General features: G+C 40.8%; 1 protein-coding gene across 2 annotated transcripts in view; it reads right to left on the bottom strand.

Annotated features, from left to right (window-relative positions):
- Positions 1-1,538: 1,538 nt before the first annotated feature.
- ccdc50a (coiled-coil domain containing 50a) overlaps positions 1,539-21,498 on the bottom strand; it is a 21,895-nt gene continuing 1,935 nt past the window's right edge. Inside the window, exons 2-11 of one of the 2 annotated variants that reach the window (XM_042417150.1) lie at positions 19,596-19,658; positions 16,729-16,858; positions 14,317-14,407; positions 13,503-13,605; positions 7,159-7,310; positions 6,308-6,352; positions 5,755-5,898; positions 5,505-5,587; positions 5,260-5,369; positions 1,539-3,845 (exon numbers count right to left, since the gene is read on the bottom strand). In XM_042417150.1, the coding sequence (XP_042273084.1) occupies positions 3,826-3,845; positions 5,260-5,369; positions 5,505-5,587; positions 5,755-5,898; positions 6,308-6,352; positions 7,159-7,310; positions 13,503-13,605; positions 14,317-14,407; positions 16,729-16,858; positions 19,596-19,658 (941 nt within the window). In that variant the 3' untranslated portion in view covers positions 1,539-3,825. Of the gene's footprint in view, positions 3,846-5,259; positions 5,370-5,504; positions 5,588-5,754; positions 5,899-6,307; positions 6,353-7,158; positions 7,311-8,200; positions 9,784-13,502; positions 13,606-14,316; positions 14,408-16,728; positions 16,859-19,595; positions 19,659-21,498 lie in introns of those variants that run through there. The other variant, XM_042417149.1, reaches the window with a different exon arrangement.

Genomic DNA, 21,498 nt, shown 5'->3' on the forward strand with positions numbered 1-21,498 from the left:
CAAACAGGAATTTGCACGACCAAGTTTCGGATGGACTTTTGTTGGGCAGCTCTTCAAAGATTGGCTGAAGTTTTCCAGCTGTGATGCAAAATTGAATTCTGCTACTAAAAATGTGACATATTCATGTAGTTAAAACATTATTTCCGTATCCAGATGGATGGGAACACTTCTGAGCTCAGATGACCTGGATTGGAAAGCATATCTTAAATCTGCATAATCGCAGAATTACTCACAGCATTGGAAATGACAAGCAACCAGCCAAACTGCAGTTAGATTTAATCAACCTATCAGTGTTTCAAATATCTAAGCAGGTCTCATCTGAAGAGCATTTTAGCTTTCACCAGACACTAAAGCCACTTTGAGGAAAGCTGATATTCTGTCTAATTTGGAAACTTTTTAATCTCCCAGCAGCAGCAGCCGCAGCAGCCACTTTTCTGGTTATGGAGGTGAAGCCTCCAGTAGTTTGGTTGTGACATATCCCAACTGAGGGCATGGCAGTGGTGTTACCACATGCAGACGAACCATCAGTATGTCAGGTATGTTGGTGAACCAGCTCCACGCAGCTCAGGTGTTGGGTGTAACTCTGTATTTTCCTTGACTGCTGCATGATTTATTAAAAATGCCAACAATAAAAGATTCAAAGACTACCCGCCATTGTGTTTCTTATGCACACAAGGAAACTGTTGCACAATGAACAGACTAAGCTTATGATTGAGTTATAGATATGAGTAAAAAAATAAAGAATTAGTCCAGTATGAAAGTATTTGTGTGTTTTTAAAAATAAAAACCCATCTAAAATGTTGCAAATTATCTTAATGTATTTAATTTTATGACATGTACTAGTTTAAATAAATATGAAAAATAAATACTTGTACTACTGTTTCTATAGGACACATAGTAGCCAGTGCTGTCATTTTTAGCAAAGTTTTCTTGTCAATCAATGGTCTTTCCTCTTGGATAGTTAATATTTGTATACACAAACAGCTGGAGGCCTGCGCATAGTTCAAACTGGTTTCCCTTTCATTTGGTTTTGCTGAGGGACAGCAGGCTGATTGTGTGTGAATTACGTGCAACAATACTGGTAACAAGGCGAGTGACACATTACTCAAGACAAATGTGACACACACCAGGGTTCCAGCTAACACCACAATTTAAAATGCAAATGTATTTTGTCACTTTTGCAATGCAGATTTTCTCCAGCCAGGTTTCAGCAGGTCAGCAGCTAGAGGGAGAGAACAGAGCTGAAGATGAGACGTCTTTTCCTGGATGCTGTGGGCAGTTTTTGTCTATCTGTGGAAGCTTAAAACCTGTACTACAGGTAGACAATGTGTCACCTTTGTGGTTAGGTGACATTCTGGCAATGAGGGCAAAGTGTGAAAAAAAAAATTGCTTAAGGAACCCCACAGGCATTTTTCTCAAGGGCATTTGAGGTCTGAACCTGTGTGTTGTAATGGTTTGATGGTACTCCAAAGCAATGAGTAGCATCAAGTGTTTCAGTGGCCTAACTGCAGCTTCATGAATGAGTCATGAACACCAGAAATGCTGATACAGTTTATTACATTTTGAGATGCAATAGGTAAAAGCAACTTGTTAATTCATTTTACTTAAAAAAAATTCTGTTACAGCATGTTCCAACACAGATGTGTTGATTTACGATTGGTCGATTGCATACAAGCCCCGGATTAAAGAAAATTAAAACCGTAACACATGTTTGATGTAGACAACACACGACTCCAAAGTGATGCACAACATCCACAAATACACAATCAAAGACGCATCCTGATCAGATCCATTTTGTACATTTTTTCCCCCTCCAATTGTCAACATGTCCACATGGTGGTGCTCTTGTCAAAGAATAAATTAGGAGTCCTACATTGGTGGGTGTGGCAGCTCTGCTACAACCACAACAATTTTAAGCTTTTCCCTGAAAAAAAATTCAACATATGGCACATATCCCGTTCTGTCACCAGCAACTAGCACATATTATAAATTCAATAACACCTGAATGTCTGTCATCAGCAATACAAACATACATCTCACACTTGGGTAAAGAAAACTACAATTTTTTTGTTTTTTGAAGGCTGATTTATGATTTCAGTATCATTTATTACAATGTGAGGACTTGGAAGTAGCACTGAAGTCAACCAGTTAACTCAAGGGCTTGAATGTGCTCCTAGATTTTCCACTGCACACTATCCTTATTCATTATGAGACGAAAATTACAAATTACGGAGCAGTAAAAACACTAAAATAGGTCCCTTTGAGTAGTAATATATATTTTATGTCAGTTTTCTCAATGAATTTCCCTCCATCCAGATGCACTTCTATTGTGGGAGTCTTTTCTTTTTCTGCAGGCAGGAAGTGAAGTCAGCCTTTGAGTTTGAGACAATGAGAGGAGGACTGGAAGTGACAGCGGGAAAGCCTAGGAAAATGAAAATTGAGGAAACAATCTAAGGAAAATATTGTATAAAAATAAAATATAAGGCTCCCTTTCTAAACGAAGATAACTAGGGGGAAACACAGTATAAGGGACTGGACAGAATCTTGTGTTTTCCACAATAGGGAACATGATTTGGTAGCACAAGTAAAAAAAAAAAAAAAAAAAAAAGATATTTACATTTAAATAAAACAAGAGCAAATATTCAATCGCACAATGTATGTGCCATTAGCACAAGCATGAATTCAGGATGGACACAAACAAGCAATGTACATGCATTTCATTTTGGTACTTTTATGGGCTTCGCACAAAATGGCTACCAGTTTTGGTTTATAAATGACAAGCTGATATGAAAACGTGTCAGAAATGTGATATATTGTACAGCAGTATATTAGCTAACACATATTTTACTCATTCAAAAAGAGATAATTATTGGCTTTTTGTGGCTTTAGCCCTTTGTGATAAAGAGGGAGCCAGATAATTTGATATAGAGCTGAAATGCATGTACACAGTTGGACACTTTCAGTAAGCATGCACATATAAACAGTGAGTCATACACAGAGTATCATCCTTCCTATTTCATGTTAAGAGCAATGGGGTTAAAAAGTGCCCCTCTCAAGCAAAAAAAACAAAAAAAACGCAGCCTACAGCCAGTTTAAAGGTCCATGGATCATCACAGGGTGGTAAACATGTCAAAGCCAAAATTACCAGCATCTTGATAAAGGCTCATGTTTATGTTTTGTGTGAATACAGCAACAGAGACGTACCCCTCCGGACTCATATGCCATGTGTGGCACATGTAAAGGGCCTGTGCAGCCTCGTTGAACAGCATGACGGGAGAAGAAAAACTGCAGCACGGGTGTAACAAAGCAGCTGCCATGTTGGTATCTAAGACACTGTAGCAGCCATGTTGAACCAAACAGGCACATCCCATGAAGAGAGAGTCATGAGGGATTTGAGATTGCATGGTTATATCCAGCAGAGGCCTTGAGCCCTTGTGATGGGACGAACATCAGCACATGATGACCACAGCGAGAGAGGAGCCGCGTCCTCTGTTTCAACAGCTTTGAAGAAGAATTGAGGGAGTTAATGTCACAAGGCTGCTCTTTTGGCTTGTCTTGATGTTGTGTCAGTTAAAAGAAATAATGGTGATTAATCACAATTTACAAAAAGAAAAAAAAAAAAAAAGAAAAAAGAAAAAGATGAGTGTGGTTCCAGCACTCACGCACAACTTCGGAGGGTATTTTTTTAAAAATCCCATTGCCAACTCATTAGCTTGTCCCAAAGCTTTTGGTCAATAGAGTGTGAATGGTTGAAAACAAAAAGATAAATAAAAGAGGGGACACAGGAGGACTGACGGCATGTCTGGACACGGTTGAGAGCCTGAGTCACCGCTTGTAATAGGCACCTGGAAAAGATGGAAGAGACATAGAGATCCATCAAGAGTTTGATACATCAGTATTTGCATTTGTACTGCACTTTTCTTCTTTTCTATGTAGTTCTGCTGGCTGGTTTCTGCTTTTCATGCTTACTGCTCTTCTAGTTATGTGAAACAATGACAGTTTATGCTCAAAATAAATCACTCCCCAGGGTGTCCACCATGAACCACAATGTCTCAGTTTCGAGTTCAGCCGGGGTACGTGGTTGCATGTCCTTGCCTATCTCTCTCTCTCATCATTTCCTGTCATCTCTCTACTGTCAACTCACTAATTAAAAAAAGCAGAAGATATAATATATACAGATGACCTATGTGTGAATTTAAGCAGCGGTATGTACATGATCTTATCACATACATTATAGGAGGGGTTGTGTGAGCTGATCATTTAAGTCTGTTTTAAGCTAAACTTAAACCTGCAGCTGGTATATTGACCGGGGAGCAGGGATGTGCAGAGAGCCCAGTATTTGTATTTGCATCTGTATTAGTTGAGGCAGCAAAATTATTTGTATTTGAATAAAAGAAAAAAAAATCCTGCTCTTGTTTATATATTACACTTCTAGTTTTAGGATATTAAAGTGTTAAAGTAAGCATTCTTCAATAAACTGTTTTGAGAGGGAGAGTTCCCACACCGGGTTTCAAACCCAAATGTCTCAGACCACAAACATCTGCACTGACCACTCAGCTGAACCTCCGCTCTGCCAGATAGAGATCTGCAGCTGTTTATACACCAATGACACGGGGGCAGACAACAATGTAAGTCCCAACCTGCGCACTGTTTTTTTTCTTGCTGTTTTTTTCTTCTTGAAAACAAATCATTTAAAAAATATTTGTACGAAATAAATATTCGTAAAAACCCACTATTTGTGCTTTTCTGAAAACCGTATTCGGCTCCACCTCTTCTAGGGAGGTGCCAGTATTACACTTGCATGCTATGGTTATTGTGGCCAAAAATGTCACACCATTAAACTTTTCTGAAATACTACCATTAGTGCTAAAACATAGTGAAATTACTTTACACCATGATCACCTTGGATCTAATCAAACTGCAAAAACTGAACAGAGAACTGTATATTGTTGTATTCTGCAAATGTGCTAAACAACACTACACACAAAGCAAGCTGGCAGTTCAAAGTTTAAGATGGTTAATGGAAATTATTATAAATGCAGCTCACTTTCGCTTTCTCTTAGATTCTATGCATATTTTGATTTGTTTTGGGTGTTGCTAGCTGTGAAAGAACCAAAAAATGCTGCACACTGTTGAGCTGTTTTGTGTTAACGGTGGCCTCTGAAAACAGCAATAATCATAGTAATAGAAATGGTTGGCGGTAACCACAGTATAGAGTAAAAACAGCACACCAGCACATCTCTAACATGGAGATCATACCTTTGTAAGCAGCCTCAGGTCTGGTGGGAGCACGAGGGGGAATATGGTGGTCTGAGTGGCCGTAGCCGGCGTTCACATTCTCATAGTCATGTGTGCGAGGCTGAGGAGGCCTGAGACAGTAGAGGTGACAGACAGAGGGGAAAAAAAAAAAACAGAACGAAAAATAATGAAATGATTGAGTTTCTGCTTCTTGGCTGACTGGGAATATTTGGTCGAATTTTGTTTTATTTTGTTTTTTTTTTTACCTGACAGGCTTGTTGTGGTTCCTCTGCCTCTGGTATTCATATTCATCTCGTGTTCGGGGCCGGACAACTTCCTCCGAATTCGGCTGGAAACCAATAAAATTATGGCTCATTAAATTACAGTTCTTATACCACAGTGGAAATATACTTTTATGGAAAGAAAAAAAAAAAGTTGTACCGTGCAAAAATAATTCCCCCCCCAAAGCATGACTTTAAGAAATAAGTCAAATGAGTATGGTTATGGAAAAATTACCCTGTAGTCTCCCTCTGGCCGCCTCCTTTCCATTGCCATCCTCTCCATAGCCAACCTCTCCCTCTCTCGTTCCTTCTCTTTCTCCCGTTCTCGATTCTTCCTGTACTCCTTTTTCTCTTGTTCCATCAGCAGTCGAGCGATTTCCTGCCAGAGCGAGACATCAGACACATCCACAACCGCAGAGAGACCTCCATATCCTTCAAGGTGTGATGCGTGGGCGACACATTGACTGCATTTCAGGTCAAGGCACATTTCTATACTGCATTTCGACTGTCACCTTTACTTCTACTCAAGGATAAAAAGGTCTGAAAACACCTTGTTCATGGACACATTTTAAAAGAGACTTTAATAACTATAACACCACTTGCACAATAGTAGATTATTTCTTTTTACATAATCTTTGGCCAGAAAGAGGTAAGTTCAGACATGGTTTTATATATTCAGGGTTATATGACAATAAAGCAGATTCAATTGGCTGAGCACGGAAATGAAAGGATTTTAAAAAAGAGGACAGACAGTATAAGAAAAGTTTCCAGACTTCATGCCCACTCACCTCATCCTGCGCCACTTGAGCTGCACGCACATGGCCCTTGCTCGCCTGAAACCAAAAGACAATTAAAAAGTCACATTTTTTCACGATGTGGAGCACATTGTTCCATTATATAACATAACATGGGAAATGACTGACTGTCTGGGACTGAGTGCTTTCGGTTTGTTTTTTTCCTCGGGTTTCTAGTCATTTACATCATAGATGGCTACATCAGATTGTGCTTTTTCAATGTTTCCTTCATATCATTTTCAAATATTAAAGTAGGCACAGAAGAGCTTTAGTTAAAGAAACTCTATGGTGCAATTCTGCTGTTTATTTAAGGATGCCAAAGTGAAAGTGGACACACGATATAAATCATCATTTAACCAAAGGTGCTTACACATTTGCTATTTCTTTTTTTGCCCAAAATCCTCAATCCATAATTTAAAACCATTAAAATTGAATTGTTTGATGAACTGATTTTGTACTTTTTATACTGGGACATAATTTTGATATCAGACTTATTATACACCGACTTTTTGGTATTGAATTTATTGTTGGCTTAATATCGGACTTTGTAAAACAGACATTCAAGCATAATACAGAAGCTGGAAGTTATTATGCAGCTCTTGCTCTTTGTGGCCTTCAGCAATACGGAAGTTTAAGTGCTTGAGGTCAGTCTTGGCCGTATTACCTGGTATTAATGTCTGCACTTATATAATGCACAGTCACAAGTTTTGGCATCTCTCACCATAACTTGGCAGCGTAACAGAGTTGTGTTTTTTGGTTGTCTGATTATGTTTTAATCTTGCACCTGACTGTTCACCTTTTATAATGCTCAGATAAATAAAATAATTCCTGGTTTCCTTCTTCACCTTGACTTCCTCCTCCTGCATTCTCCTGGCTACCTCCATGTCCTTCAGCTCCTGCTCACGGAGATCCAGCTTCGTCAGCCCTTTGGTGGCCTCGTTGACTCCATACTCAGTTTCTGCTACTACTGCTCCACTCACTCTGTGCACAATTCGTCCTGCGGGTGTCACCACATTATATTAACAATAGATTATGGCTGCAACTAATGGTAATTTTTCAAGTCTTTAAGATATCAGACAATTGTGAAAAATTACAACTGGAGTTCAAGACCACGTCTTCGAATTATTTTGTCCGATCAACAGTCCAAAACCAAAGAGAATCAATTTACAATTTACATGATATAACAAAAAAGATCAGCAAATCATCATTTGAGAGACTGGAGCCATAATTTCTTTTTGGCATTAAATGACAAAATAAATGAATAAAATAATCATTGAATAATTTTCTGTCAACTGATCGATTAATCTTTGAATCGTTTCAGCACTACAGTAGATACAACTGCAGCTGGATTAAAGCTATAAGGCAACATAAAGGGCTGCAGTGCTTGTCCACTGGTGTTTATCACTTTAATCTGTTTAATGCCTTTGACAGCTTTGAGATAAGGTAGGACAGTAGAATCACACCCAGCTCAGCAGCCCTGAAGCCCTTTATGAATGTGCCAAATTTTACGTCATCTATGGAGCTATTCTACTAGAAAATCACAGCAAACATTTCAGTGTCAGTGTAATCATTTCCTCACTCAATTCAATAACACAGCAGTCAACACAAAAATGAGCCACAGCAAAACCCCACAGCACAACAGAAACAAATCCAATCACTTCAAGCATCAAAATCGAAATCACATCAAGTCATCGGAAATTACTGTGAAATCGTCGTCGTCCTCATGAGAACAGAGAAAATTGAGCGTCTTCATTAGTGATTGCGATGTTAGATAAACCCACCACCTGAGATTGCCGAAAAAGCAGCTCCAGCACACCACACAAACGCCCCCGCAGAGCCCAGAGGGAGATCTCGGGGGGGGGGGGGGGGGGGGGGGGGGGGGGGTACCTGTCTCTCCGTTGGGGTGAGTATGACTGCGTTCCCTGCCGGGACCCTCCCCCTGCTGAGGGTCCCAGAACTCCCTGGTGTCCCCTCTCCCTTCGTAGCTCCTGTGCTCGTAAAACACCTCTTCGGGACCGGAGTGGACACGCTGCCGGCCCCTGGCCCTCATCTCCCTCTCACCGTGATCCTCTTCCTCCTCCCAGGATGACCTGCCCTCCCTTGGCATACGCTCCGAGAAATCCTCATCCAGTCCTCTGTCCCTGCTCCTGGTTCTCACTCGTTCATCTTTCTGTCTCTGCCTGTCTCTCACTCTGTGTCTGTCCCTGCTCTGTCCTCTATCTCTGGATCTTTCTCTGTCTTTTCTTCCTCCTCTCGCCCCCCTGAGGTCCTGCTCCCTGTCCCTCCTTTGGTCTTTTCCCATTTGCCTCTCCAATTCCAGGTCTCTGCCCCTGTCTCTGTCATGTTTCCTGTCCCTCTCTCTGACCCATGCCTTGTCTCTCTCTATGAGGATCTGTGGCTCAGGTGGTCTGGCTGGTCTCTCTTTCCTCCTTACCACTCTCTCTGTGTCGTCCCCCTGCAGGCCCCTGGCTCTGCCAGTCTCTGTGGGTTCATAATTTGGGTACCTGTCTCCATGTTTGCCTCTGGAGGGCAGCAGGTGTTCTGGGTATGGATCTGCATGCCTGCTCCGCCCTCCCTCTGCCACTAGGTAGTGCTCAGGGTATCTGGAGTGGCTGTGGGGCGCTGCTGGGTCCTGTTTGGGGTACCTGCTTCTTTTTGGCTCAACTGAGCTGTAATCTGGGGAGTTATCTCGATGTGAGCTCGCTGGAGCATACACATCATATCGGCCTGGGGAACTAGAACTAGATTTGTGACGGGTATGTTTGTCCAAGTCGAGTGGCTTTCTTGCAGCTGAGATGAAGGAGAGAGGGCGGCAGGAGGGCGGCGTTGAGAATGACGATGGTTGATGAGAGCATGGAGATGTGAGAAATAACACACAGGAATGATATGAGCTGAGGTGGTTAGTAAGCACTGAGTTAGTCATAGCACCTGTGAGGAGAGTGATGGTGAACAGTGTTTCCCCTAGCATTTTTTTTCCAGCAGCAGTGCTGTTGTGCGCCCGCAGAGCCCACATTGCCAGGACCAGTATTTACGCACACCAGCAGTGAAATAACTTAGAAGTACTTTGGAATTGTTCCAGGTTTATTCATGTTCATTGAGCCATGTGTGATAATTTATGGGAACTTCTGGCACCAGAAGGATTCTGGAGGCCCAGATAGCTGTAGTTGTAATAAATGTCAACATAGATCAGGTTTGGGAAGAAAATTTGATGTTATTTGGCAAAAAACAATGCTTTTTCAAATCATTTTGGACCTTTCAGTATTTATCAAAAAAAATAACCCCAAAAAACCCCACTGGTTAAAGTTTTTCACAGTACACTCAGACATTAGCAAGAAGTGAAGATAAACATGCTCACTGATGAAGTAAGCACTGTGTCCTGAAGTAATCCCAATTCCACAAAAGGATTACAAATTGATTTATATTTTAAATATAACTAAATATTGTTTCCAGAGCAGCAACAGTAATGTTTACAACAGCAATATTTCACTGGAAACAAAAATAACACGTCAATAAAATAAATCATATTTCTGACATGAAAATACTGAGTGAAGTTTAGAAAGATGAAGAACACAGACATCAGTCGCTATAAGTCATTCACATCCCGACAGCAATCAATAAATCAAATGCTCTGACAATAAAAAGACAAAAATCTGATATCTTTGGCTGTTGCATGCCTGTAATAAGTCCATGTCTGTAATGGATGGTTGACTGGCCTGTCTACCTATACCTGCCTACAGGGTCTGAAATTAACATCCACTAGGCACCAAATGTTGGCAGATTTTCTGTTTGGTGAGTAAATCTCAGAAGGCTATCCACCACACTGGCAGGTAAATGTTTGTACCACAATAGTCATCTGGCATAATGGCTCGGCGGAAATGACTCATGTTTGTCCCTATACAGTGTAGACAAGTGCAACGTGTTTTTTTTTTTAGGCACGTCTAAACAGTGTCGCGAAACTGTAGGAGTGCTCGAGACAGTTTGACAATGTCTACACAGATGCATAGTATGAGCAGCATGTTTAGCAGAGCAGCAGCTCTGGGAGACTGTGACCAAAGCAGTTGAAAATATTGCTTTTCTACATGTTTATGCTTTTTGAATCGGTGGTTTGATAAAATACAAATGGGCTTTTCACTCGCAAAAGTTTTACTGCACTTAAAAGCTTCACTGTCTCCACCGCGGCCTCCGTGTGTGTGTTTGTGAGGAGGAGCTGAGCCCTGCCTTCGGTCAAACACCGACACAGGGAGCAGAGGAGAGGACAGAGAGCAGAAGCTGCGGCAATGACACCAGTTCCCGTTTGCTCACCACTAGGTCCAGTTTAGCTGCTTGAAGCGGAGAAAGTGCATGTGGTTTGTGAAAATTCAGTGGTGGTGTTCATCATTTAGCAGTGCTGCTGTTGAAAGTATAATGGGGAAACACTGTAAGACAAGCTTCATACTATAGTCTTAAAGAGTGGACAAGTATTAGTTACAACCAGGTGTGGTTATTAACTTAAGAATATTAAATAGAGTGAGCTGAGAGTCAGTGGGGAAACATGTTTGGAGGCTAAATTAAAGACAGTAATGGAAATGCAGAATGATCCTAAACATTAATGTTAAGACTTTAAACACTTAAAACTTTTGATTGTGATGTACTTAACACACAATATGTGCTTTAACACCCTTGAACATCTTGTGTGTTGTTTGATGGACACAGCTGAAAATCACTACGTGGCACCCATCATGACAAATTAGCAAGTACCACATCATAAACAGAGCTCAAAAGGGGAAAAAAAAAAAGAGAACAACATGTTCATCTCTACTAAGAAAACCATCCTGCTGGGAGTTCCCTGTGCAACTGACAAAAGTTTGAATGAAAACAGATTAGTGAAAAAGCACACAGCAGAAGTGTCTGTACTATGAGTCAGCTCAATGGAATTCCAGGTATCTAACCGGCTGTTTCACATCTGACTTTGTCTTTCAAACTTTGACCAAAGGGGACTTCTACCTGCTCTGTGCTCTAAAGTAAAGTGCTTTCTCACTTCTGTCCCATCTCCATTTAAGTACCACTTTCCATCACCCTTTTTTGCCCGTCATTTATCTGTCAAATGGAGACAGGTACTGTCCCCGTGCTGGTTTGTGTGCAACTGTGATCCACCGGATTAAGACAAACACAGCCAGAATTTCCTGTGAGGAGCAGCCAATTACACGGCCTGAGAAAAAGACATATGATATAACAGAGGTGTGAATATGTGTGTGTGTGTGTATACACATGTGGGATGGGCAGGGTTGGGTACCAAAACCCGGTATTAAACAGGCCCCGGGGCTAAATTATTGAAGACTGAATCACATCAGCAGCAGAGGGAGCGGGATCAATGATACTGACTGATGTCTGTGTTCTTCAGTCTTTCAGGAATATTATTTACTTTATAGACATTTTAAATTTGTTGCCAGTAAGATTTTTTTTATAGTTTATTATGACTTTGCTGTTGTAAACATTACTGTTGCTGCTCTAGAAACATTTAGTGAAATCTAAAATATAAATACATCCTAATACAGAATTCATTTTTAAAATAATATATTTTAAAAAAAGCAATTATTTAGTAATGAAAAAGAACCGATAAGAGTATCAATAAAGAAGCAAACCGATAAGGAGTATAGATAAGAGTAGTAGTAATAAAATCCTAACGATACTCATCCCTAGGGATCGAACATTCTGTGTCGAAGAGATCACTTCACACACAAGCAGAGGATGGTGAAAAAGCTCAGAGATCAAATCTCAAAACTAGACATCTCTGAGCATCCTCATGATCTTGTAACCTGCATAACATCTCTCTAGTTACACACTGTGACGTCATTCCCTTACAGTATTATATGCAGGCAAAGGAGCTGAGTCTTTGTTTTACTGTGTGCTCACTCACGCCACCACAGTTGTTTACATACACACACACGCGCGCGCACACACACAGCAGGGACATTACAGTTGAGTAGTTACTTAACTTACAACGCTGTACAACAAACACAGTGAGTCTGGCAGTGGCGCAAAATATTCTAGTATAAAGAGAGCAGGGCAGAGCGGCACAGTCAGCCAGGAAGTGGCTTCATCCCGGCCACCTGTCATGAGTGACATCTTTAGGAAAGGTGAAGCGGCAGGCAGTCCTTACAGACACAACAGGACAGACAGGCTGACAGGTGGAGACACTTGCTCAGCCCGGATTATGTCAACAAAGAGGTCAGCGTCTGTGTCTAAACAGAGGCTGAGTACCTTTCAAACCACAGCCTCTCTGTTTCCTCTCTCCTGTTTTACATCTCATGTTTAGATCACACACATACCGCAAAGCACAATAAGTGGAATAAGTTAAAATTTCAGTATCCCAAACATTGTAAGCAGATAAAATAAGCACTATAGCAGTGGAGGTTAAGCGGAAGTATTAAGGTGTCTTTGGTGAATATTTGTCAATCACCAAGAAGAACCGAGTGCTAGAAATGAGAAAAAAAAACAACACAAAGTTGTTTTCGGTGTATTAAAATGAACTGAGCCTGATTTCCTTCTGTCATCTGTCAGATTAGATTCGGCAGGCTGAGACAGCTGGAGGAAAAAAGAGCTGAACTTTTATGAGTCAGGAGGGAACATTAAAAAGGAGCGCTGTGAAATATACTTCTCTCCTCCACTCAAACTCCCATCTGTGTCTCGAGCACTGCATTCAGAGCAAGCCACGTTACTGTCAGATAACGGCAACATTTCAGCAGCAGTCACATTTCTCATATTGAAAAACCGAGATCCCTTTCCCACGTTCTGCCTACCTTTCAGATATCTAGCAAATTCATGCTGTGTCTTCAAACTGGAGCACTGTTAAACCCATTTACAGTGGGGTTTGCTCTTGAATGGAAATGAAATTACAGATTATTGCTCCGTAGGAACATGCAAGCCTCCCTTCAAGGTTAATTATGTGCTTATAAACGCATTCCAAAATCTTAGCCTCGAGTCAGCAACAATCTTCAGCGCTGTGCTGCATCAAAAGCACACCCTCACATATCCAGACGTGAAAAAAAACAAGTCTACGGGAAAAGAAAAAGACATGTTCTCCCATGTCCTCACGCACATACACAAGCTCACATGGATAGAGAAACACACACACATGCAGATATACAGACTGCATACATGCATACACACAAGCAGTCACATTAACATGAACCAGTGGTGCTCCCCTCACCTCCTTGATCCTCAAAGTACTCCTCCTCAAAGTTTGCTTCCAGATGCTTCTGTCTCCTCCTTTCCTCTTTCATCTCCTTCTCCTGCAGCTTACGCGCTATGGCCTACAAACAGACAAGGCAACAGTAAACATGTTGTCTCACAGGATTATAATTTTTTTTTTTTTTCTAAACAGTTTGGGCTGATTTGTAACAAATATGTCACTTTGTTTTGAGCTGTAGTTGTACTTTCTTCTTTTGTCAGTCGGTGCCGTTTTAAACATGTGAGGTTACAGTGGTGAGATGAATTGTTCCCCGATGTTTCAGCAAAATCAATTCAGTAAACATATGTGCTCTAGTCAGGCAAATTAGTACATTTTTCATATTTCACATATGGAGCACAAGAGCCGTGACTCCCTCCAGGTTGGAGTCAAAAATGATCAGTTGCATCTGAGATATTATGATAAGACAGTTAAACAGAAGTTGGAGGACACCCTTTAAGCCATATATGCTGCCTGAGAATGTGAAAAAACTACTACACCAACAACATTTACGAAAATATTCTTGAGTGTACTGTAGCATCAGAACAGTCAGCTCTTTACGCAAGTTATAAACAAAATATTTGAGATAACAAAAATACAAGCCAGATCACTACGAGGAGGCACAAACAAGGCCATTATTCAACTGGAATGGCCCACCTGTTACAGTACATTGATACTAGCAGTCAGTCATTGACAGGTGGATGTAACCGACATCATGCTTGAATGGGCATAAATGTCTGAGAGTGTGTACGTGTGTGTGTGTGTGTCTGTGTGTGCGCGCGCATGTGTTTCCTACCGCATCCTTCTCTTCCTGCTGCCGCTGCTGTTCAGCCTGTCGGACCAGTTGTTCCTGAATCTCCTGGGCTATCTCATTATCATGACGCTCGCTGAAGTTTCCGTGTGTTCATGTGTGTTCAGGTGGATATGGAGAGGGAGTTGGAGAACATTAATTAACATTAATAAACAGATAAACAACTGGAAATGGCTTCACTGTAAGGAGCCAATCTCTAATAAACAATGGTCGATTGGTAATTTTGGAATCATACAAGGATGTGGATGATCCAAAAATGTTTGAATGTCTCTTAGCATGAAGGGATGTGTACATACTCTTTACACACATTCACAAATTTGAATTCCTTCTACTGTGAGGAAAGGTACATATTTGCAAATCATGTAAACGTGTAAAAACTTATTTCAACGTTCATTTGGGCACCTGACTGTTGTTTTAAGACAGACTTGAAAAATTGTTAACCTGTCCTTCATGGTCTTCTGTGTTCATACATTTACATACATCATTTTCATACGTTTCCACATGCAACAAACAATTGAAATAATCATGCTACATTGGAGGAACACAGAGCAGTGAACACACCAAGTGACCAGCTGTGAAATTATCATCCATCATGTTGTGAGAGATAGCGCGCGCGCGTGCTTCAGGCAGGAGCAGAAATATCCTCGCCTGCCATGATGTCGATCTCAACAGCTTGTTTTGGTTCCCTTAAATCTTTAAGAAATGTGACTTTGACAACACCATCTGCCCGGAGGGCTGGTATGCAAAGATTGTTCCTCTTTGTGTGCAGATATATGAGAAATGCTTTACTGTAAGTACGGGAAGAGCAGCTTAACTAACATGCACTTCTCCTGTGTTTGACCCCAGCAGCCGACAGCTCAGGAGGACTTCAGCTGGCGAGTAAACAGACTGCAACGGTTTCATCACTACATACTGATGCTCCATTCCCCTGTGTGTGTGTGTGTGAATGTGTGTGTGTGTTCAGTCAAATGTCAGGGTGGGTGTATATGAAGTGGCATTGGCAAGTGCAAAGAAGATGGCAGTGTGAGCTCCCAGCATGGCAGGCAGCATTGGCCTGCGAGCACCGATGGTGGAGCATCTGGCCTCTCCTCGGGGATGTGATCCCACGACTGGGGCTTTCTATATGTGGGGGTGTGTGTTTGAAACAGTGATCTCACTGAGCTGTGTGTCAGCAATTTTATTTTAATAAAATATTGCAGAGCAGAGAGAGAGATTTTAGACCTTTTTGCAGGCTTCTGTTGCAGCCCCTGATCTAGACTGAGGCAGAGGCAACAGAACGCTTGGCTATGTTTAGAAGATGTCACTGAAGCTGGATTTATGCTTCTGCTTTAGGCTGCTGGATGTGCCGCTGGAGCCAACGCGCACCTCTAAAATTTTAATTGCTGGGCCTGGGCTACAGAGCAACCACATGGCGACCACAAGGACTGTGTTTGGTCAGCTTGGGCTGCAACATATTTGAAATTGAAGACTATCTCAATCTCATTTTGAGTAAAGCTGGACACATTTTGTATCTGATCCAGCAAAGCCATTCTCTGTAGAGTAATAGCTGCTGTTTATCAGAAAGCCAGTGAAAAATGTGGAGACAATGACTTGTGATGTATAATGAACATATGACTCAGTAATGGTCTCCTCTTCAATAATCAGAAAAACATTGCATTTCTGACCTAACTAGCAAAGCAATTTCCAGAGAGTATAAAAAGAACGTAAACACACTTACTTCTGGTAATTAGAGCAGTAACGAGTAGTCAATCGACAGAACATTAATCGCCAACTACTAACGACTAATCAATTAAAATAATCAACAGATAAATTGGTAATGAAAATGATCCTTAGTAGCAGCCCTGCTGGTAATGAATGCAAGACATGATGTACAACTACTAATGTACAACAATAAAAGGGTTAAACCTACAGTGAACACTGGATCAATTCAGAGACATCTATGGCCTGACTGCTGGATCACATCACTGGAAAAGCAAAAATCTGTCTTAGCTTTAGGTTTTGAGAGTAATTACCCTCAATTACACTAATCAGAAACATGTGCTGTCAACAATGAAAATGATACAAAGCTATTATTACTATACTGATGACTTGTCTTTATCTTTGAGGGAAAACAGACATTTTCAAGTGTATAATCAATCTCATGTAATTTATCTTTCATGTATGCAATGACCTGATCCAGTTTATTAAATTAGATTTAAATTTTTACCAGAAAAATCAGGCAGCCATAATAGATTCAATGTGAAAAGAAATCCTCTCTTTTCCTTCTAAGTAGCCTTCTTTTGTCTTACAACTCTTGCGTATGTGGTTGTATTTTCTATCTCTCCCAGTGGAGATTTGCTTTGATACAGTAAAGACAAATACAAAGCGTGAATGTGTCGATGTGTGAGAGACACCCACATGTCACAGAACTGCTTCTTGCTCTGGACCTTGGCGATCTTATCCTCCTCCTCCTGCAGCTTCTTGGCCACCTGCAGGTCCTGCTGCACCAGACGGCTCTTATGGACGTTGGATGCCAAGTGGCTCTCAACTGTAGACACAAACACATAAGCACTGCTCTTACTGCACTACTGATGAGGAATTACAGTAGATGAATGATAAAGTTTATTTACAGATCCACACTTTCTTGATGTTTTTCTTTCTGAGGAGCATGAGTGTTGTTTAGAGGGTCTGTGGGTAACAAACATTGAGGACGCAGACTGTTCAGTCTCTGGTGATGAACAGAGAGCGCTCTTAGTCTCTGAGAAATGAATGTTCGCAGCTGAGGTGCTGTTCCAAGGTTGTGTGATGGCACGTTGTGGGCCATAACAGATGATAAATCCTGCCTGCTGACGCACTCACAGCACTTGGTAAGCATGGACAGCATCACTCACTCACTCGCTCGCTCAGCTCTGTTTCACCTGTCTATCGATCTGGTTCTAGCTTTCATGTGAAAAGGACCAAATTACATCTGGCAATTTACCCGTGAGAGGCTCCATAAAGTTTCTGCCTTCTGACTGGTGGGATGAAATGAGGAAACTGTGAGTCACAGCTGTGGCAAAGGGGTTGACATTGATCTTTTTTTTTTTCCTGGATGACGCTGATCAATTGTCAAAGTTTATAACACCTCAAAAAAAAATATTTGAAGGCAAAACTGATGTCACAACCCAAGATAAGGAGGCTATCATTTATCCTCTGCCACGTTTTCCAACAGGAGAATTGATTCATCTCTGTGGGCAGAAAATAAACCCAGACGGGACATTGTGACATTCGTTCAACAAACCTTGAAGAGGTCTCATATCATTCAGAAAAAGGGGGATAAGGGGGAAGAAGCTGGATGATCCATATGTCACACGTATCACTATGGAGCTGTACACTGAAATAGTTTTGATGAAACAGAGAGAATACATTCCAGAAACAAAGACGCCAAGCACTAACACAGCCTCAAAGAAACGTTCTCCAGGCAACGATTGGATTCTTCAGTGTTTTGCACGCTCAACAGTTTGAATAGAAATAAAAGCCAGTTGTAACTTCACATTAACTTTAGGTGAATGTGCTAAAAAGCCCCCTTTGCAATGGACATCTGTTGATCTGATCCAGGAGAAGGGAAAAAAAAAAAAAAGAAAGAAAAGGGACACTGCAAATTTAGAGGACTGCCAGGCTACATCCACCAGCATTCTCCCCTGTGACCTTCAGGGTCAAAGGTGAAACAAACTCTTTTCCAGCTGAAACTAGATCAGTTAGTGTGGCAATAAATGGAGATGAGCCTTGGTCATGGATCACTAAAGCCTTAAAAAGGATTAATGACAAGGACGGGCCAGCCAAAACCAAATTAATCACAGCTAAAAACGGAGCCTAATCTGCATTTAGGGTATGGATGGGTGACATCTGGTCTTCTTTCTTGTAGAGCGTGTTGCATAATGCAGCCTTTAACAGTGATGTAGAGTAACATAGTCATGGAAACGTAGAAAAACAAAACTACTGTCCGGTCGAGATAAGTGACAGCGGTTATGTTTCCCCTATCAACTCTAAATGTATCCGTTCCTTCAAAACAAAAACTCACTGAAGAAATCTGAACAGTAAGTGACTAATTTCCTGCGCTGTCTATAAACAGTAGCCTTTAGTTCCTGCCATTTCTCTATGAACGAGTGCAGGTGAAGGATATGAGAGGAGGTGTGGTGGCCATTAGCCATCTGCAGTTTTTCATTTGTGTCTGATGAAAGGAAGTCCTTGTTATGTCTGGGCCTGTGTTTGTCAGCACCTCTTGGCAGAAAATGTCCTTTCAACTTAGTTTGGTAGGCAAAGGCTAAAATAACAGTGAAGGTCAAAGATTTAAAAAAAAAAGAAAGAATATATAAAACCATGTTCAAATCACGGAAATTCCACAATTTAACTTTGTGTAGTTATTAAAAAAAATAAATCAGCAGCAGGGGAACAGACCTTCTACAGTGAGTCTCCAAAGTGCATTTTCACGTCATGTGAAAACGATGCTGGTTAATTACACACATGTGAGCAAACATAAAAGCTCTAGCTAATCTGATGAGGCATGCGGGGACAAACACGCAGCTAACAGAAACAGACATGTCAAGATACACAATAAAAGAGTTTGGGAGTGTGCACTTGCACATGACGTGAACACAAAATTATCTTTATAGCTGCACACACAGTGAGAAGACAATAGTATCTCACAGTGTGGTCCATATAAAACCTCTTGCTAAGCTGACTGTGCTGTCTAACTTCTATCCAGAATCTGGGAGCCGGGGGCGTCTCTGTGCTACAGCTGCAGTTCACACAAATTAAAGTGAACCAGACACATCACATGCACCGCTCCGCTGTTGTCACCCACAGCCCGGCCCCCGATACAGTATTGTTGTTGCATCCTGCGCCATTCACACAGTTAACTGCATGGCTAAAGCAGGGTTTAAAAAAGGATTAATCAGGCTGCAACCACTGACGCTGCGGTTTACGCTGTTATACATTTTCCGGGTAAAGTGGAGCACTGGACGGCATTCATTTTTTTACGGCTACGCTCTAAAAACATCTTTCATAGTTTGTCCTTTTGCGAAGTAAGCATAAGGTGACCCAAGAATGCAGCATGGCAGCTAAATAGGCCTGATGCAGAAAACATTATAACAATGAATGACTTCAGTGTTTAAACAGACCGTCCAGAAAAGGGAACGGACCCATCTGTATGAACTTACTGAACTTATTTCATTCAGGACCCATCCACGGCAGCTGGACTTTTATTTGAACAAAATAAAATAATGGTTAATCTGTATGTTTCTTACTTTCTTGTTCCTGGAGGTTGTAGGCCAGGCTGTGGTCCTCCAGCACAGCAAAGTCTCGGCATACTAAAAAAGAGAAACACATAGAAAGAAACTGAAATTGAAAGAATATTTAAACAACTTTGCATAGAAAGTAAAGTTCAAAATGAGTTTTGACTATTGTTGATTCAAACTCTGATCTGTGAAGGTGATTAAGGACGAAGTTAAGGCAGAGTCTGAGGTTAAATGTTTAACATCCGGCCCATAAACAGGAAATAACTTAAAAATGACCCACAATCAAGGACAGTAGGCAAATTTAATGGGTTAACTTGAACACACAAGCAGATGTGTTGTAAAGGCAATGTTTTGTGAACTAATTTTTGTGTTCAGCGGGTCTCTATATGATAAACCAAGAAGTATTAAAGATAAAAACACAATTACCAGTATATTCTTTTAAAAAGTGATGTATGGAATATCCTTGTGAGTTTAATGATGAAAGGCATTCACGAATGCTACATGATACTAGACATGTAAAAATAATTGAACATCTACACTTTTAAATAGATTAAAAACTGGGCCAGGCAGTGATGACTGGTCTGATAAAAAAAAAATGTGTCCATCTGGCCAGTGGTTTGTGGTTACTTTCTGTCAGCAAAGAAATGTGAAGTGAAATGTGTATGAGGAAGCATCATTCACCCTCTGACTAAAAAAGCCTAAATTTGCAATCCTAGATAACGACTGTGCTTTTTCTAAGAAGGTATTTTGAGGTCAGGAGGGCCTTAAGAAGTGAGAAGTAGTCTCATTACTGACAAGCTGCCACTTTAAATCCCTAAACTGGCTGACAAAATGTGATGAGCAGGCGAGAGCACATGTAAAACGCTTCCCTCTAAAAGACTATTTGTGTGTCTACCCGCAGAGACAAATGTTTTTATGTATTTTGATGCAACTTATCTGAAAGCTCTATCCTAAAATACTACAAAACACTGGGATGGGATTAATCCCATGAACAAAACATATTTGTCTGTGATTCACAGTAACAGCTGTTGAGTTTTGTATGGCAACAACTTCTCTTCCCAGCTCTGAGCTTTACGGTTAAAGCTGCACAAGTATTTCCCATTTTACATGAATATCTTCACAGCAAATCTGTACTTCAGCACAGAAAACTTTCCATTTGAATGTATCAGTATTATTGATACTGTCAACATACTGTAAACATTCATTCTGGAAACAATTGTAGGAGGGGAGTTTTCCTCAGAAACACCCGTCAGAAAGACCACACATCCATCTGACCTGCTCAGAGATGAAGCAGTTAAGATCGTCTCAGTTTGAATATTTGAGTTGTCAAATACCGACAGTTGCCAGTTCAGGAAGCTGAGATGACATTTCAGACCTTTCTCACAGACTCAGCTATTCATGCATTATAGCAGAGGATGTATGTGGCGTCCGCTTCATAGAAGTTCTGTCAACATGAATTTAACTCTCATCTGTTTACCACACATTTTGAAATCCTACAGTAAGAAACTTTTCTTCAGTAAACAGCAGATCATCAAATATAGAAGAATCAAATTAAGCCATGATTTCATCCTGCAAGAAGCCACACAGCACTCTGCTGTTGGCAGTGAATCTATTCACTGCATAAAGACCGTATTCAACTTTAAATTTAACTCTGACTACTATTGTTTTCTGTACCCTACTGATAAGTTTTCATATATTTAAATATATCATATATATTCAGTCACATGAATCTTTTCTTTGACACTAATCTTATGTTGAATGCTCTCCTCCTCGCTTTCATTACAGAGCCAAGCCACACTCAATAACCTCAAACTGCCAGGCTCAGAGCCCATCATCTGCTCTCACAAACATTACTTCATCCACATAAAAAATTAATAACCAGCAACAGACTAACACTAAGAGTTATGTGTTA

Source organism: Thunnus maccoyii, chromosome 7 (assembly GCF_910596095.1).
Source record: "Thunnus maccoyii chromosome 7, fThuMac1.1, whole genome shotgun sequence".
Lineage (NCBI taxonomy): Eukaryota > Metazoa > Chordata > Actinopteri > Scombriformes > Scombridae > Thunnus > Thunnus maccoyii.